This window comes from Myotis daubentonii, chromosome 16 (genome assembly GCF_963259705.1).
Source record: "Myotis daubentonii chromosome 16, mMyoDau2.1, whole genome shotgun sequence".
Taxonomy (NCBI): Eukaryota; Metazoa; Chordata; class Mammalia; order Chiroptera; family Vespertilionidae; genus Myotis; species Myotis daubentonii.
Genome location: NC_081855.1, coordinates 22,501,347 through 22,519,661, shown reverse-complemented (window position 1 = coordinate 22,519,661; position 18,315 = coordinate 22,501,347). Strand labels below are relative to the sequence as shown.

At 45.2% G+C, this 18,315-nt stretch overlaps 1 protein-coding gene across 2 annotated transcripts in view; it reads left to right on the top strand.

Annotated features, from left to right (window-relative positions):
• Nucleotides 1–15,125, top strand: part of RPA1 (replication protein A1) — a 53,294-nt gene extending 38,169 nt beyond the window's left edge. For both annotated transcript variants that reach the window (XM_059669164.1, XM_059669165.1), the window contains 9 exons: nucleotides 183–251; nucleotides 389–581; nucleotides 725–864; nucleotides 1,223–1,371; nucleotides 3,574–3,706; nucleotides 6,133–6,309; nucleotides 9,561–9,668; nucleotides 11,806–11,892; nucleotides 14,215–15,125. In XM_059669164.1, the coding sequence (XP_059525147.1) occupies nucleotides 183–251; nucleotides 389–581; nucleotides 725–864; nucleotides 1,223–1,371; nucleotides 3,574–3,706; nucleotides 6,133–6,309; nucleotides 9,561–9,668; nucleotides 11,806–11,892; nucleotides 14,215–14,319 (1,161 nt within the window). In that variant the 3' untranslated portion in view covers nucleotides 14,320–15,125. The remainder of the gene's footprint in view (nucleotides 1–182; nucleotides 252–388; nucleotides 582–724; nucleotides 865–1,222; nucleotides 1,372–3,573; nucleotides 3,707–6,132; nucleotides 6,310–9,560; nucleotides 9,669–11,805; nucleotides 11,893–14,214) is intronic.
• The last annotated feature ends 3,190 nt before the right edge of the window (nucleotides 15,126–18,315 follow it).

Sequence of the window (18,315 nt, the reverse complement as noted above, 5' to 3'; positions counted from 1 at the left end):
AGGTTGATAAAGCGTGACGACAGTGTCGGCTGGCTCAGCTTACATTGTTTCATGGGTTAATAACTTGAATATGTGACCCTAGGACGTGTGTTTCCGTAAAGGTGTCATTTGACACTAAAGTACCCTGATCACGGCAGAACTTGATGACCATCACAGTCCTAACCTCTTGTGTGCGTCCACAGGGTGAAATCAGAGCTACTGCTTTCAACGAGCAAGTGGACAAGTTCTTTCCCCTCCTTGACGTGAACAAGGTATGTAGTGCTGAGTCCAGAGCTGAAACAGTCGAGGATGAGGGATCTCCCATCCCTTAGAGAGCTGTGTGGCGGTAAAGGGTCTTTACGTCTGACTTGATGGACTGTCCCACGTTCCGTGGCTTGCGCTCTTGCAGGTCTATTATTTCACTAAAGGCACTCTGAAGATTGCCAACAAACAGTTCTCAGCAGTTAAAAACGACTATGAGATGACCTTCAATAATGAGACTTCTGTCATGCCCTGCGAGGACGGTCATAATTTACCTACAGTTCAGTTTGATTTCACAAAGATCGATGACCTCGAGAGCAAACCCAAGGACTCCCTTATCGGTAAGCCTGTGTCTGAGCGCAGAGAGAGGGGTGATTATCACACAGGGGAGGCGGGAGGCTTACCTGCTTGCGGGTCACCCTTTGGTCCTGCTGTCATGGGAGTCTGGAGCATCTCCAGCTAAAACATTGTGCCTGTGTTTTAGACATAATTGGGATCTGCAAGAGCTATGAAGATGCCATTAAAATCACAGTGAAGTCTAACAACCGAGAAGTTTCTAAGAGAAATATCTATTTGATGGACATGTCAGGGAAAGTGGTGTCTGCTACTCTGTGGGGAGAAGATGTAAGTACTCGTGTTGAGCAGCCAGAGCACGTGCAGAAGGGGGTGACTTGTCCTGGAGACCTTCCTAATGAAGCATCGGGCTGTGCACGGACTGTAGGAAATCCTTCATTTGATTTACCTCTGTGAGATTGGAATGGTTTAGGTTTTATATAGTGAAATGCTATTTGTTCTACATTAGCTTTGATGCATCTCTAAGCAGATTCTTGTGTGTGACGTTCCCTTGTATAGATTCCATGTACCATTTATTGCATTCACTCTGCTGTTGACTGTTATCCTTGTTTTCTATAAAAATGTTCTGTGTGTTCTTCCTGCCAGTGACAGCTGTTTGTGTCTGTTTGGGATTTTTGTTGTGATGCAGGCTGATAAGTTTGATGGTTCTAGACAACCCGTGATGGCTATCAAAGGAGCCAGAGTCTCTGATTTTGGTGGACGGAGCCTCTCTGTACTGTCTTCAAGCACAATCATTTTGAATCCTGACATCCCAGAGGCCTATAAGCTTCGTGGATGGTAAGTGCTATGGGGCCAAACAAGGGGACTGTTTGAGCCTGAGCTTTGAGAAGAGCTGGTTCTTTTGGTTCTTACAGTCAGTGTGTGAGCTGCCCGCCTGCCAGAGGACTTGGTTACTGAGTGGAGCAGTGCCTATATTTCTTGGTGGCATTACACCTTCTGAGAGGATGGCTTTCAAGCCCTTAAACTGACAAACCTATAATCCCATGACAAACCTGGAGAGTCGGAGCAGGAGGCAATTAGAATGGAAGTGCTGCATGCCGACCCCAATCCTGCCAAAGCAGGATGAGGCCAGCTTCAGCAGCTGCGGGCTGAAGGCATCTCTCTCTCCTGGGTTTAAAGCCCTGGGCTACTATGTGGGGGGAGAAAGTGCTTTCTTGTTCGGTCCAGTCTTTGGTGCCGACGGCATCTTCTAGTGTGTAGTCACTGGACTCTGATAAAGTGCCCGTGAGAACAGTGGGCTTTTGTTGGCATGTTATTGTTATTCCCAAAGCACACAAGGGATGAGGGGAGCCTATTAAAATCTCCTTGCTGTATCTAGCTTTTTAGGGTGTTAAAACTCTGCCTCAGAAGAGCACTTCACACTGAAACATGCTATGCAGGTATTGATGTGGTCAGGGAGAACCCGTTAGCTTGAGCTTAAATAATTTGTATGGCTGTAGTCATGGGGAGGGGGTCGGTCTCCAGCTGTGTTAGTGCTTCAAGGACTAAAGAATTAGCTCACATTGCATACTCCCTGCTTTTGTTTGGAGTCTAATGCAGTAGTACTAGCATTTGAATAGTTTCATGAAACATCGACTGGAGTGTTCATGTCACATAAGCCAGCCTCATGAGTGTGGGCCACATGTGTCTGTATTTAACTATTCTGGTAGCTGGCGTTGTATTCTAAGACAGGGGCCTGTTGGTAGTCTGACCAGAAATAACCACTGCTTTAGATCCTTATTGCTTTATTTTTTTTTCAGGCTCTGGGGCTTGACCCCAGGTTAATGGCATACTCACATTAAGGTCTTTATATTTTACTTGTCAATAACCATCATCCCGGTCAGCATAAAAAGACATGCCTGTCTCCAAAATAAAATCACTGGACATTGATCCAAGAGGTTCAGTGCACACAATCCACTCAGCAAGGATTGGAGATGTTTAGATCTCGGTTATAACAATGTGGAATTTTTATTGTAAGAAGGGCTGCCTCTCTCCTTGCTCTGTTGACTCCTGATGAGCTGTCTTTGATGGCAAGTGTCTCCTTGGAGTTTTTGAAATCGTAAACTTGTGTAGCTAGTTGTGGCAAACAGATTTATGGGCCTTGCTGTGCCTCTGTGACGGATTTAGGCGCTTACCTGACAGAATGAGAAGGCAGTTGTCTGCGGCTTCGGGCAGCAGCCATGGCAGTAGATGGTCTCTTTCTAAGGAGTGTGCTCTGGATGTGGCTGGTCCTGACCCTCCCTTTGGATGCCAGTGGCATGTTTTTAATCTCGGGGTCATGCTTCCCTGCCACAAACATGTGTCTGAGCCACTTTCTCCCTGGTCCCCTTCCCTTCATCTTGGCTGATAATCGATCAAGAAGTAGAATCAATTTTAATAATAATTCAATGCCATTTAATTGTAACTTTAATATTGGCATAAGTAAAAATCTCACTAAGAAAGTCAGTCTATAAGAAAACATCATACCTTCCGATCAGTTGCTTTGGGTTATATAATCTTTTGGACTCTGTATCAGGTTTAAAAGCTCTTTCCCCATGGGAACATTTTTTTGCTACCGTTGCAGTATGTTGGCTGTCACTTTCTGTACCGATACATTTCAGTGATGGTAAAAATGTAGCTGCGGGTGGAGAATGAGCATCAGTAGCCCAAAGAACTATACCAGAGCTGTACGTTAGTGCCTTTCTGTTGCTGATTTTCGGGGTTACTGTTTCTTTGGCCTCGGGCCCTGGGGCCAATGTTGATAGGAAGGCTAATTTAAGAAAAGCTTCTGTGGTACTTTGGCACTGTCTGTCTTGACCACTGGGGGGCATCAAAGCAATTGAGATAAAAAGAGGTCATTCCTTTCTTCAGTAGGCTACAGATACAACGAGGAAGACACGCATTGCAGCCCACGTGACCGTGACCTGTGAAAGTCGGGTGGGGGTGGATAGCCTGTATTGGCATAAAGAAATGACTGGCATATTCAATAAGCACATAGTCTGCCATTTGTTTGTTTCTCAGGTTTGACTCGGAAGGACAAGCCTTAGATGGTGTTTCCATCTCAGATCTAAAGGGTGGAGGATCAGCAGGAAGCAACACCAACTGGAAAACTTTGTATGAGGTGAAATTGGAGAACCTGGGCCACGGCGACAAGGTACCCTGCGTTCCTAACTTTCTTCACAAAAGCACATGCAGTGTGCAGAGGGAAGCGTTTTCAAATCTGATTTCTGGTACCAGCTGTCAGACATTAATCTGGCTGGGGCTCCGGCCAGAGCGTGACCTGATGGTTGGGAATCACTGCCAGGGAGCAGTAGCCGTGCTTCCTCAAGGAATAGTTGTATCCCTCGGGTCCTGGAGGCAGAAAATGTTAAGAACTCTGACTTAGAGAGTTGTTTGATTCTTAGAGGGATCTGAACAAAGTGGTCATAACCAAACTGTGTATTACACTGTAAACTGCCTTCCGCTCCACATTTTTTTTTCGTGACTGTTCCTGCAGATGGAAATGCCCATATGCCAAGAGAGGTTTTGAGGTTCTATATCCACCTCCATGGAGCATCGGTCGGGCCCAGTGACAGATGTCAGGCACTTCACCTGTTCTTTCACTGGCTGTAGAGTATTAACCCCTCCTGGGCTGAGAGTCGCCAGTGTCTGACAAGAATTGGCTCTAGCATTTGCCTTTAGATGCAGCTTCCCTTTCAGTGTTTGTAGAGAATGACCCTCTCCCATCTTGATATAAACCTGTATTCTGTCCACAATTTAATATTAAATTATCTCTCCATTATGCTTCCCCAAAACAGCAATTCCTGCTTTATTGTCTCCATATTATACAATATGGTTTTCACTCCTTACTGTCTCATTTTGCTGTATTCCCTTACCCATCGTTGTCATCAGCTGCAACTTACAATGCACTGTTGTTACATTGCACCTTGAGAGCAAAGCTTTAGACAGATCTGTTTGTCTGTTTGGGTTCTCATCATCCAGTTTCTCTCTAAGATCTAACGCTAGACAGTCTGTAATAAGAAATCAGACCCAGAGAGTCCCTGTTTGTACACAGACTTTCAATTATGCTTTGAATCTGGACCTTACCTGGAAATACAGAAAAACTCGCCCAGCCAGAGTGGCTCAGTTGGTTAGGCGTCATCCAGTGCACCAAAAGGTCACGGTTCAATTCCTGGTCAGGGCACATACCTGGGTTGCAGGTTTGATCCCCAGTTGGGGAGTATGCATAGGGCAGCCAACGGTGTTTCTCACATCAACGTGTCTCTCTCTCTCGCTTTCTCTCCCCCTTCCTCTCTCTAAGTGTCCTCAGATGAGGATTAAAAAAAAGTTTAGAAATACAGACAAACTCTAGGCATTCTCCTAGGAGACATTACTTTCCTCTTGAGCTTTCTAGAGTGAGGACTCATCCAAGCCCTTTAAACATCCACATGATTGTTTTGGTCTGAAACATTGGAAAGCCCCAGAATTGCTGACTTGGCTCTGAACTCAGAGTATACCCAGAGGAACCTGTTCACCCCCCATAAAGGATCCATCCCATATCCTTTCAATGAGAGTTAAAAAGCAAAACAAAGAGCGACAACATAAAGCCCCGCACGTGACTTAGTCCTCACTACGTTTACTTATCAGTGATTTCCCCATTTTGAATGCCCTTGCTCAGTTATTGTTGGATTCTACTGAATTTGATGACAGACTGGGGCTTGCCAGCCAGCCCACAGGCCACATCCAGCCCGCTGTCTGGTGTTAATAACGTTTTGCTGGCACACAGCCACATGTTTTGTTTACATATTGTCTGTGGATGCTTTGCCCACAATAACAGACTATGACCGAATGGCTTGTGAAGCCTGAAATATTTCCTGTGTGGCTTTTTACAGAAAAAAGTTTGCTGACCCCTAGCCTAGAAAAGATAAAGGTGACTCTGAGCCCTAGAGTTCACTGCTGTTGTGTTTTCTTTTTTTGTTTGTTTGTTTAAATATATGTTTTTATTGATTTCAGAGAGGGAGAGATAGAAACATCAATGATGAGAGAGAATCATTGATTGGCTGCCTCCTTCACGCTCTTTCCGGGGATGGAGCCCGCAACCCAGGCATGTGCCCTTGACCGGAATCGAGCCTGTGACCCCTCAGTCTGCAGGTCGACGCTCTATCCACTGAGCCAAACCAGCTAGGGTGTCTGCTGTTGTTTTTAATGTGGGGGGATGGTTGGACGTAGGTGTATTAGGTTTACTGCCTTACTCAGTATTTCCTAGTCTGTTACCTTCAGAGGTCAGAGGAGCAGGAAAGTTAGTCTTTTGTGTCTTGAAGTCTTTCTCTTTCATATACTCTATTTCCGTTTTAATTAATTAGTTTAATTTATAATTAGCTCTTTTATTGTTAAGGAATCATATGCATGGTTTATTACCTTTTTATGGATTTTGTGGTTAGCACAAGTGATTTGTAAAGCTACACAATGCCTTACTCCCTGTAGTCACATTGTGATAAAAACACTTGCACTTCTGTGTAAGGGCCTGCCTTGGGCTGCCCCTAAGCCCAGTCCTGAGCTAGGCCTGGTTGCTCAGTGTCTCGTGTCACTCTTCTCTTGAAGGCAGACTATTTTAGCGCTGTGGCGACGGTGGTGTATCTTCGCAAAGAGAACTCTATGTATCAGGCCTGCCCAAGTCAGGACTGCAATAAGAAAGTGATCGATCAACAGAACGGATTATACCGCTGTGAGAAGTGTGACCGTGAATTTCCCAATTTCAAGTACCGCATGATCCTGTCGGTAAGTAGAATGGGTAGATGCGAACCACTGTGGATTTGGGTCTCTACCGACGGCCAGGCACTGTAGAAACAGCAAAAACGATCACTCGTGGTAGGAAGCCTGCAGATGAGTGAGTGCGGACGAGCTTATTGTTCCATAAATACAAAAGCCAGGCCTTCCATTGAGCAGCAGTCCCTCTGCTCCCCGTGGAAGCATTTTTTCCTACCAGAAAGTTGCACTGAGCTCCCCAGCTGATTTCAGTCTGCTGCGCATGTAGTGCAATTACAGCATGGGTGGCACTTGCCCGCTCACTGTTACGAAGATAAATTAATTTGCAGTGGCATTTCTGGAGAGCAGTAATTATACTTATGCAGCCGGTGCCTATATTTAGTTATTTTTCTTGTGGATAATCTGTTCCTCTTGCCTCAGTAGAGCTGACTTCAGAGGAATGTGACTGCATGCTGATGTGGGATTGTGGCTTCTTTGCATTGTCAGAACTTCTATAAAGGTTTTAACAACCTTTAAAACGAAGGGTGTGTGTTTTCTTAAAAGTTTACTAAATGATGATAAAGGTACACAAAAAAACAAGGCACTCGTTTTTCTAGAGGATGATTTGGTGATAATGTATCGGAAGCCTTAAAAATATTTATGTTTTCTGATATAGTAAGCACTGAAGGGAATTTCTTCTAGAGAAATAATTGGAGATCTTACATTTCTATAAAGTTGTCTATTGCCCTGTTACTTGTTTTGAAAACTTGGATACAATTTAAATGTCCTTCATAGTCCACTGGTTAATTCCTTTATTGAATATCTGTAGAGCGGAATACCATGAAGACATTAGAATATGCTGTTTGATAGTTTCCACAGTTAAAATATTTGAAAAGCAATGCTAACGAAGACTATTACATGACATAAACAGCTCTGGCTGGTTTGTTCAGTGGTTAGAGCGGGTCACAGGTTTGATTCCGGTCAAGGACACGTACCTGGGTTACGGGTTTGATCCCCAGCCCCGGTCGGGTGGTTGAGGGAGGCTACTGGTCAATGTGTCCCTCACATTGATATTTCTCTCTCGCTCGCTCCCCCCCACCACTCTAAAAAAAAAAATCAATGGGGAAAAAATAATATCCTCTGGTGAGGATTAGCAAAAAAATACATAAATAAATGTTCAGGCTTTATTACTTAAAAATGGCAAATTTTAAATGGTATGTTTTATAGTCTTGAGTTATGTAAACCAAGTACGGGTGCAAATACCAGACTGTGAATAATGGTTATTTTGGTTGATTTTTCTTTTCTTTTTTTTTATAATATATTTTTATTGATTTCAAAGAGGAAGGGAGAGGGAGAGTGATAGAAACATCAATGATGAGAGAGAATTATTGATCGGCTGCCTCCTTCATGCCCGCTACTGGAATCGAGCCCACAACCTGGGCTTGTGCCCTTGACTGGAATCAGACCTGGGACCCTTCAGTCCACAAACTGACACTCTATCCACTAAGCCAAACTAGTTAGAGCTGGCTGATTTTTCTTTATAATTTTTTGCATTTTTCTTTTTTCCCCCCCCTTGCAGAGAATATTGTTATAGGAATTTTTTTTAAAAAATCTTTTTAGATAAAAAATAAGGCATCCCAGCCCTGGCCATTGTGGCTCAGTTGGTTGAACATCGACCTGTACATCCAAAGGTCATCAGTTCGATTCCCGGTCAGGGCACATCCCCAGGTTGTGGGTTCAATCACCGGTCGGGGTTGGGGTGCATACAGGAAGCAACCGATCGATGTTTCTTTCTTCCCTTCTCCCTTCTCCTCTCTCTAAAAAAAAATTAGTAAAAAATATATTTAAAAAAAAGTAAGGCATTCCATCATCCTTTCAATATTCTAATTGCCCCTTAAAATGTTAATTCAGGAGGAAAGTTATATATTTAAAATTCTTATATTCTGTAAACTACATACTTCAGTTGAACTGAAGTGAAGGAAATTGTTTCATGTAGTTTATTTCATTAGTCTTTCTGTTAGATGCTCCTTCTAAGCGGAGTCTCTGGCATCTGGTTTCACGTGACGCGTACACCTGTGTCTGTTGTTGATGTTCTCACCCTGGAAAGTGGGCGCCCTTTGCCTCTAGGAGGATAGCATGGGGTGAACTGTAGGTGTGAGCCCCAGTATGTGATATGCCCTTACATTTCTGAATGTTTTATCTTCTTGTTTCCTTATTTTTCATCATAACTTTATATATTAGCCCATGTATGTGCAAAGTGAATATGTAAAATCATCAAAATGATACCTTTATAAAAAAAATTTTGGGCCTCATTTTTGTTTCTTTTTAAAATTTTATTTATTGAGTTGAGAGAGAGGGGGGCATTGATTTGTTGTTCCACTTAATTACCCATTCATTGGTTGATTCTGACCCGGGATCAAACCCGCAACCTTGGCGTATTTGGACCACTCTCTGAGCTACCCAGCAGGGCCCTCTTATTTCTACTAAGCGTTTTACTTACTTTTCCCTTTTAGCAACTGGATTCTTTGCGACCCACTTTCTTCCTTGACTCCCCTATTTAATTTTACACCATGGTCCAACTGGAGACATTTGATTGCTCATTTCAGCTGCTAGGTAAATTTGGTGACTGACCATAGGCTCTTAGCTCAGGCTTTTAAGTTGTCTGGGATGCTCAGCAGTGACAGCTGCCCCACGGATCTCCTCCTAGTGACTGAAGGTCACACTGTTTAAAATGCGGCGAACCTGCCCTGACTCTTGGAAGCTTATTCAAACCTTTAGTCCAGAAGCCATTGCAGCTGGAGGGGAGCTGAGTCCAGTGTGCCTGGATTCTACGTCTGAAGGAGAGTTTGGGTCAGGCTGTATCTGCATTGAGGCCTGAATCCACACATCCATAGCAGATTGTATTTGTGCTGTGATACTTACATTTTTTTTTAAAAAAATGTTTTTATTAATTATGGAGAGAGAGGAAGGGAGGGAGAGAGAGAGAAAACATCGATGTAAGAGAGACATCAATTGGTTGCCTCCCAAATGCACCTGGACCGAACCAGTGACCTTTCAGTGCACTGGAGGGTGCTCAACCCGCGGAACCACACCGGCCAGGGCCACACTTACATTTTAAACTCTTTTTGTATGATACTGTTCACATCCTTGGAAAGAATATACATGGTGGTATAGTTTCCCCCCTGGTGATTGTTTTAATGAGTGGAAAAAGTTCATCTCCCATCTCCTGAATGTGTCTCCCTTTTGTGATTTCTTTGCTGAACTAATAGAGTTGTATTTTGTAGGTAAATATTGCCGATTATCAAGAGAATCAGTGGGTCACTTGTTTCCAGGAGTCTGCAGAGGCTATCCTTGGACAAAGCACTGCTTACCTCGGAGAGCTAAAGGAGAAGGTCAGCACGTCTTTTATCATCACTGCAATAGTTCCTGTGCGGGAACGTGGCTCTTTAATATCCTGGTGTATGTTTCTTTTGGGTGTTGTACACAGTTTCTCAGTCTGATGATCATTGGAGGCGCTCATCTGATTTTACCTATTTTTGTCCGTCTTGGATTTGCTAACAATGGGGTGATGAAGTCACATAGACAAGCGTGCCTCAAAGGAGCGCTGTTTCTCCTGTTACAGTGAGCACACCAGCGTTGGGTGCTTGTGGTCACTTGGCGTGGCAGGTATCTTCTGAAATACACGTGTGCCTTTTCAGCATAATGAACACCTTCCTGAAAAGTCAAGTCAAATCCTGGTTTAAAATCACAGATAAAGTACTTGCTGTTTTAGGTCATCAGATGCGTTTTTTTTTTTTTTTAATGCAGTAACTTTCTTTCCTACATCAACTTTATCCATTTCACTTCTGTAAATTTGAATTTTTACATTTTAGGTTTATTTAATGCAGGGAACAGATGACTAATTATGTTAAACTTAGGAAAGATATTTGCTCAAAACGTGTAAAAAAACCCAGTAAGACTATTTTCTGGGTCACAAATTGGCATCTATCTATTGATTCCACCTCCCCACCATTTCCACGAAGTCAGTTAGAATACTTGGAAAAGCATAAGAAAAAGGGATTTGACATTTGTTTGGTGTGTTTTTCGTACTCTTTTCTGTGCCTCTGCCCCCACATCTTTTTGAAATTTTGTCTCTGAGGTCCCTGGAAGTAATCCCAACAAGCCCTTTTATAGAAATAACTGGAGTTGACTTTAAAGTATGATGGTCTCTTTTATCTGTTTTGCCTGGTCCTCTATTTTCATATCAGATTTTAAGGCTCCAAGCAGCCTTTCAGGGCTTTTTATGAGCTTATTTCATTTGACTGTTTTTACTGCTGGTGAATGAGGCCATAGAGAAACTCTTCCCTCAGGAACCGGGATATTCCTGAAGCATGCGCTCCATGCTTTCCCTGATCGTGGAAGAATAATGGCCTCTGGTATAATTTTCTGAAGGTGTAACACACTGTTTTAGTTACAAATCTGAAAGCCCAGAGGATTGTTTTGTGTGTGAAGTAACCTTTACACCAGAGTTTACGAAACAAAGCCAGTTTCATGTTCCATGTGGCTTGCAAAGATAACACTTAGATGACCTGAATTATTAATTTTATATAGTTTCTAGAGGTCCGATGCATGAAATCCATACAGGAGGCTTGGCCCCCGCGGCTCCTCGGCCCCCCGCCCACCACGGAGGCCGGGGGCCCCTGTCACCGCAGCTTAGTCCGGAAGGACATCTGGTCTAATTAGCAGATTATGCTTTTATTGTTATAGATTATAAATTTACTTTATGTATATTTATGTAAAATGCTTTCTCTAGTCCTGCTGTTAACCAGACTTTTTTTTTTTTTAAACAAAGAAGTTTAATCCAATAGTATTTGAAGAGCAAGAGAAAGAGGGAAAGGGCTGCGTTTTCAGGCTTTCCTCAGCCTTGCTCACTTCACTGTCCTCTTCACCTGCTCATCAAATCAGTAGTTGAGAATACAGAGATTGAAATAGTGTATATGATGACTTGGACCTCTTTCTGAACGTTTGTTTTAATCTCAATTTATAAGGAAGATGCTGGGCCTCAGATCTATTTCATCACAACCTTTAGAAATGTTTCAATTTATTTATTGTAATAAAATATACATAAAATTTATCATTTTAACCATTTTTAAGTTGTACAACTTATTAAGTACATTTGCATTGTTGTACGACCAGCACCACCATCTAGCTCCAGAACTTTTTCACCTCCCCAAACTGAAGTTCTGTTCCCATCAAACACTAGTTCCCCTTTCTCACCTGAACCTCCCACCCCTGTCAGCCACCATTCTGTTTTCTGTCTTTATGAGATGGAATACTCTAGATAAAGTATTTTAATTTTAAATACAATTCTACTTAAACAAATTTACATAATGAATTGTTATCTGTAGATTAGTCATTCCTGAGTAATTTCAAACCACTAGGGTGATAATTTTCTCAGAGATGTTTCTTAAAGTCTTTTAAAAACTCTAATAGATATTATCAGATGGTTCAGTAGTGTTCAAGCCTAAAGTTTTCTATTTCTTTTTGCAGAATGAGCAGGCGTTTGAGGAAATTTTCCAGAATGCCAACTTTCGATCTTTTGTGTTCAAGATCAGAGTCAAACTAGAGACCTACAATGTAAGTAAGGTCACCAGGCTGCAGAAGGGTTAGCGTGGGAACTGCTGTGTGCCAGACCTAAGCTAAGCACCCTGCGTGTGGCACTCATGGAGTCTTCCCAACACTGAGGTACCATGATCATCCCCATGGTAAAATGAGGAAGTGGACTTAGAGATTAAGTTCCCTGTCCAGTGTTGGGCATCTAGGGGGGAAAATGCTATATGGCCTTTTCAGTTAAAACCTGGGGCTTTTTGTTGTTATGCTGACCAAGAATGATAATATGTCCAGTGGACTCGTATCTTCCACAAGGTTTGGGTTCTGAAGTCGGTATATGAAACAAGGACCACATGTAGTTAAAATTACCTTGAAAATTCCTTTAATTGCCCACGACATCATATAATTGTATAGTCAGAATAAAACAGCATGTATTAAGCATTTACTTTCTGACAGATACTGTTCTTCACCTTTTCTTTTCCATAGATCATCTCACTAGATCCTGACAGTAACCCTATATGTAGGAACGATTGTTATCTCCATTTTACCAATGAAACATGTTGCCTACAGAGAATAAGTAACTTGCCTAAAGTCATATCCTAATGAGTGGCAGAGCTCAGGTTCCAACCCAGGCAGTCCACGTTCAGAGCTTTGCTCTTAACCATGCCTGGAAACATGACTGTGTTGAGTAATTACTGAGCACGCTGAAGGGGGGAGCCCTGGAGCTAGACCAGCCGTGGGCAAACTACGGCCCGCGGGCCGAATCCGGCCCGTTTGAAATGAATAAAACTAAAAAAAAAAAAAAAAGACCGTACCCTTTTATGTAATGATGTTTGCTTTGAATTTATATTAGTTCACACAAACACTCCATCCATGCTTTTGTTCCGGCCCTCCGGTCCAGTTTAAGAACCCACTGTGGCCCTCGAGTCAAAAAGTTTGCCCACCCCTGGGCTATACCAGCCACCTCTGTGGGCATCACCCCATTCTGCCTCTGAAGGGACTGCCCCATTCTAATGGATGGTCCGGGGAGAACTTTGACCCCACGATCGTGGGCTTCGCTTTAGGCCCAGGCAAGGGACCCCTAGCTCCTGGGACTGCCAGCTTCGACCGTGCCCAGCTCCCATCGCTGGCTCCACCCCTACTTCCTGCTATCACTGGCCAGGGCGGAAAAGGCACCTGATTCTCCGATCATGGCTGGGGGGCAGGGCAAAGGCGGCCCCAAGGCCGCCTTTGCCCTGCCTCCCAGCTCTTAGCTCCCCCCTGGGTTTTCCGATCACTGTCAGTGGCAGGGGGCTTCTTCCTGCTTTCCCTTTCACCTCCCTGCATTGTGCCTACATATGCAAATTAACCGCCATCTTGTTGGCAGTTAACTGCCATCTCAGTTGGCAGTTAATTTGCATATAGCCCTGATCAGCCAATGAAAAGGGTAGCTCGTACGCCAATTACCATTTTTCTCTTTTATTAGTGTTGATGTTTACTTTGAATTTATATTAGTTCACACAAACACTCCATCCATGCTTTTGTTCCGGCCCTCCGGTCCAGTTTAAGAACCCATTGTGGCCCTCGAGTCAAAAAGTTTGCCCACCCCTGGTCTAGACCAGCCACCTCTGTGGGCATCGCCCCATTCTGCCTCTGAAGGGACTGTCCCATTCTAATGGATGGTCCGGGGAGAACTTTGAGAACATCTCTGTTTGTTTCAGGGTTAACACGTTCCATTTTGTTTTAGACTCCATCTTCCTACCCGGTGGTAGTCGTGTTTGTTCTTATGAGCATTAAATGAGACAGGGAGTCGGTGTCTGAGATGTGATGTCTGAGTGAGGTGGGGTCAGGAGGGATTGGAGGGTCATTCAGTCCCTTCCTGGTAAGGACGGGGAAGCTGAGGTGCAGGGAGCTGCCTCTCTGGCAGAGCGGAGATGAGACCTAAACCAGGTCCCCCTCCTCTGCCACGGGTGCTTTTGTTCACACCACACTTGGCCTTCAGAACTAGGTGTGTGGCTTCAGGCAAGTGACTGGCCTTCTCCGGGCTCTTATTTCCCCTATATAAAGAAAATACATTGAACTTGGCAAGCCCTCGAAGGTCCATCCCATGTGGATCCAAGGTTTCTGAGTGTTGGGAGCGTGAGGAAAGGATGGAAGGGCCTGTGTTGCGGGGAGGCTTCTGTCCAGCCCCTGAAAGTCTGGACTCGGCTCTCACGATTTTTTCTTTATTGGAATGACTGACCTCTGGATCCAGCCTGTGTCTGTTTCCTGCTGCTGGGATCGTTGAAACCGTTGGAGCAAAGGGGGCTGTCACCACAGCTCCATGCCATGGCTTCCCTTTGATCACAAACTGCTTTTCTCTTCTCAAAGGATGAGTCTCGAATTAAGGCCACTGTGATGGACGTGAAGCCCGTGGACTACAGAGAATACTGCAGAAGGCTGATCATGAACATCAGGAGACATGCAGCCATGTGAGCAGAGCAGCTGATTGGCCGAAGTGTGGAAATAAAGAGTCGAAATGAAATTGATTTCTTCACACCCCCTGTGCGATGATTTCACATTAGCTTCCCAGTGGCTAGAGCCTCTTTATGGTGGACTAAGCAATTTCCTCTTTTATGTGCATCTCAAAACCCGTTGGTAGCAAGGGAAAGCACGGTCAGATGGCTGTGGTGTGACTGTCAGACCCAGGGGTCGGCTGGCGGGCAGTGTTGTACCAGCCACTCCCTCTTCAGGCTTTTGTCCTTTTTATTGAGACTTCATTATCTTCCAACAGGAATATGTCACATGTAATTGACCCTAATTCTGCAGACGGTGAAAGACACCTTCACAGCTGGGAGGTGAGCGCGAGGGGTGGTTGTGTGGAACCGGGGTGTTTAGCAAGCGCGTCTTCCCAGAGTTCAGAGGCCCTCCTTGCAGAGGTGCCGCATCGTCACTGCCCGGAATGGCGATAGGGTAGAATTTTTAATCAAAGACCGATCTCTTATCTGAAGAATACCCTTCCTTCAGGGCTCAATAGACCAAGTCAGATGGTCTGACGTGAATCAGAATGGTCCCTTCTGAGGAAGGCTGATAAAGCATTGGCTTGCCGTCCCCCGGGGGCATCCAGGCACCCACAAAGCTTTGCTTTCGTTCTCACTTCAATTAATACTGCATTTCGGAGGGTGAGCCCACACCTACGTGTACACATTTCTTGAGTTTGTGTTTCATTTCTCGATTAAAACTGTGTTAAATAGGTGGTATGTTGCCTTGCTTTAATAAACAGTGTATTCTTTGCTTGTGAATCCTACTTTCTCTGAATGCAAAGGGTTCTTGTAACTAGAAAGCAATTAATTAGCCTTCCTAATAAATGTTCACTTGGGGAAGACGTTAACTCATTGCAAACTCGAAGATTAGTCCAAGGCGCGGAGATCATTCTTCCTAAGGTTTGCAACCCTGAAATGCATCTTTAAAACAATGAAAGCACTAAAAACAAAAAGCCGTTGTACCCGAGAATGCCGATGATAAGACACTTTGGGGTTTTATTGATGTTTACACAGCAGTCTAACACCAACCAGGCTTTGAAATGTGTACAGACGGTGAGCTGGTAAGAAAACAGTAATTACGCTACTGGGTTTTTCAGTCAGCAAGAGCATGCTTGCTCTGTGTGTTCCTCATCATGCTAATTACCTATCTGGTTGCTGCAGCCCACCGCTTGGCATTTGCTGCACATCTCTCCCCGAGCACCCAGGCAGCACTGCAGTCGGCCCAGAGGTAGGACCTGGGTTTTGATTGGGGCAAGTGCAGCCGGTGGAGGCCCTCGGTGGAGCTTTAGTGGTGCTGTCCGGTCGGTTTCATCCTTAGCTGCCCTCTTAGGAGGAACCAGCGGCTCCAGGCAGGATGGCTCCCGCAGTTCAGAACGGACAGAGGGTCTTTGTCTCAGGCCCGCTAATTGGACACATTCTAGTCTCAGAAGATGGTCGCCGAGCTGCACTTGATTCTCTGGCCGAGGCCTCAACAATTCTCGTGGAAGTTCTTTTCTGTCTGACCTGGCTTGTAAAGCGCTGGCTAGAAAAGTAAGTCTTGAGCACTCTTCTGGATTGACAAATTGTGGGTTGGAAGTGCTAAAGTAGCTCCCATTCCAGTGACCAGTCTTCGATACATCCCACACCCAGCACCCCCCGCCCCCCGCCCACACTTCTGTCTACTGGCAGTGTTGCCCTGACATGTCTCAAGAGTGTGCCAGTCACCGTGTGTTCTCAATGACTGTGGTGAAACCAGCGTTCCTACATGGGTGTGATGAGAAACCCACCAGGTGGTTCTGGGGGTGGGCGGCTCCCTCTGGGGAGGGTGGCTAGCAGGTTTTCCTACCAAAACTCAGATCACTGGTCGAGGAGCATCAGAAATTGGCTCCACTTTAGGCTTTTAAGAGATTGAGGTCCCTGAGGGTTGCCTAAATAGATTCTGGCCCACAGTTCTTAGAATTGTCTTGGATATAGTTGACTCTGAAGGCTGTTCATGTTGTTCTATTTCTCATCTTTCACTTCGAGATCGATGCTTATTTTGCGTACGCCATGACATCAGCGTTAAGCAATTAGGGGGGAAATCTAATCATTTCGCCTTTATTTTAAATGGTTCTTGGATTCCCTCCAGTCTCATTGTGAAGGAGGCAGGAAAAGAAAGTAAAAGGGTAATAATCTGATTTCTGTCCATATTTTCAGTGTTTCATGCTTCCCATTAAAGCCTTGCTAGTCTCTAGTGTGCTCCCCTCGCTTCTCCCCTCCCCCTCCCCTCCGAGTGGCCTGTCTTCGAAAAGGATAAATAATATTGATCGTGGTATTTAATACACCAATGAAACCCATGGTTATTGACTATATAATTAATATACTGTCTAAAAGTGAAGTTTGGCAGCCCAGTATATAAAGGCTTATATTGACTTGCATTTCTTTGGCGATATGCCTTCCAAGTTTTTATTTATAGAAAAAACAGGTTGTTCAGTCTCTTTTCACTTGTTAGAAGGCCGCTGCTCGCCTGTTAGATTGATTGTTTCCTTATCTCAGAGAGGATTTCTTCCCCACCCCCACCCCTGCCATCTTTTTATGTGGTTGGTTAGCTCTTAGATTTATAACCCACTCTGTTGGTAGAGTTCTGGCTTTTATAAACATTTTTACTGAGTGTGTGTGTGTGTGTGTGTATCCTATATAATAAAAGCCCAGTGACCATAACGGCTGAATGACCAGAATGACCGCTTGACCAGTCACTATGAGGTGCACTGACCACTTCTTGGTTCTTTTCCCTGGCCGGCAGGCTCTATAGCCAATGGCGAGCATGGACCTGGGGTGGGTGGCGGGGAATGCGGGCGGAGTGGGGCAACCAGCAGCAGGGATGGGGCCGACTTCTCAGTCCCTCCCCTGGCTGTCAGGCTCCCATCGCTGGATGGCGAACGGGGAACCGGGGTGGGTGGTGGCAGGGGGTGGGGCCGGCTGCCGGCAGCCAGGGGAGATGGCTCTGGTCACAGGCTAGGCCTAGGGACCGTACCTGCGCATGATTTTGTGCGCTGGGCCTCTAGTATATATATAAACAAAACCCTAATATGCAAATAGACGTAACAGCGGAACAACTGAACAACCAGTCGCTATGACATGCACTGACCACCAGGGGGCACGCGTGGGACATGGAGGGCGTGGGCAGCAGGTGTCAGAGCACAGAATATGGCAGGCGTCAGCCATGGCAGAATGGTGGAGCAGGTGAACGGGGGCACCAGACTAAGGCGGGGTGCCGGTCACTGTCATGGGGATGAACCTCTTGTGGTTACTGAAAATTCTTTGCTCCCATGCGTGTGGTCCCACCTGGCACTCACAGCTGCTGCTGCTGCTGGCCCCACTCACAACCGCTGCGGGGCACCAGCCACAATCATTCCGTGCTGTCAGTGGGTGCGAGTGGGGCCAGTGCCGTCAGCACATGGGAACAGCAGGGGCTGGAGCGGGGCTGCCAGCAGACAGGGGACCAGGGGCCACAGTGGCAGGGCCTGGGCAGGGGCACGGATGGTGGGCCAAGACCTGCCCCTGTGCCCACCACAGCCTCGCGGCCCACACTTCCTTTCAAGGTGCACGGATTTGTGCACTGGGCCCCTAGTATGTGTGTATGTGTATATATATTGTTAATCCTCATCCGAGGATATTTTGCCATTGATTTTTAGAGAGTGGAAGGGAGGGGGAGAGACACATCAATTAGTTGCCTCCTGCACGTGCCCCGATCTGGGGCTGGAGGTCAAGCCTGCAACTATAGTACGTGTCCTTGCCTGGAATCGAGCCCAGGACCCTTCAGTCCTAGGGCCAGTGCTCTATCCACTGAGCCAAACCGGCTAAGGCAAGTAAATTTTTTTTTTTTAAGCCAAAGCCAATGTTAAGTATTGTTAAAGAAAAAAGGGAGTCCTAGCCAGTTTGGCTCAGTGGATAGAGTGTCAGCCTACAGACTGAAGGATCCCAGATTCAA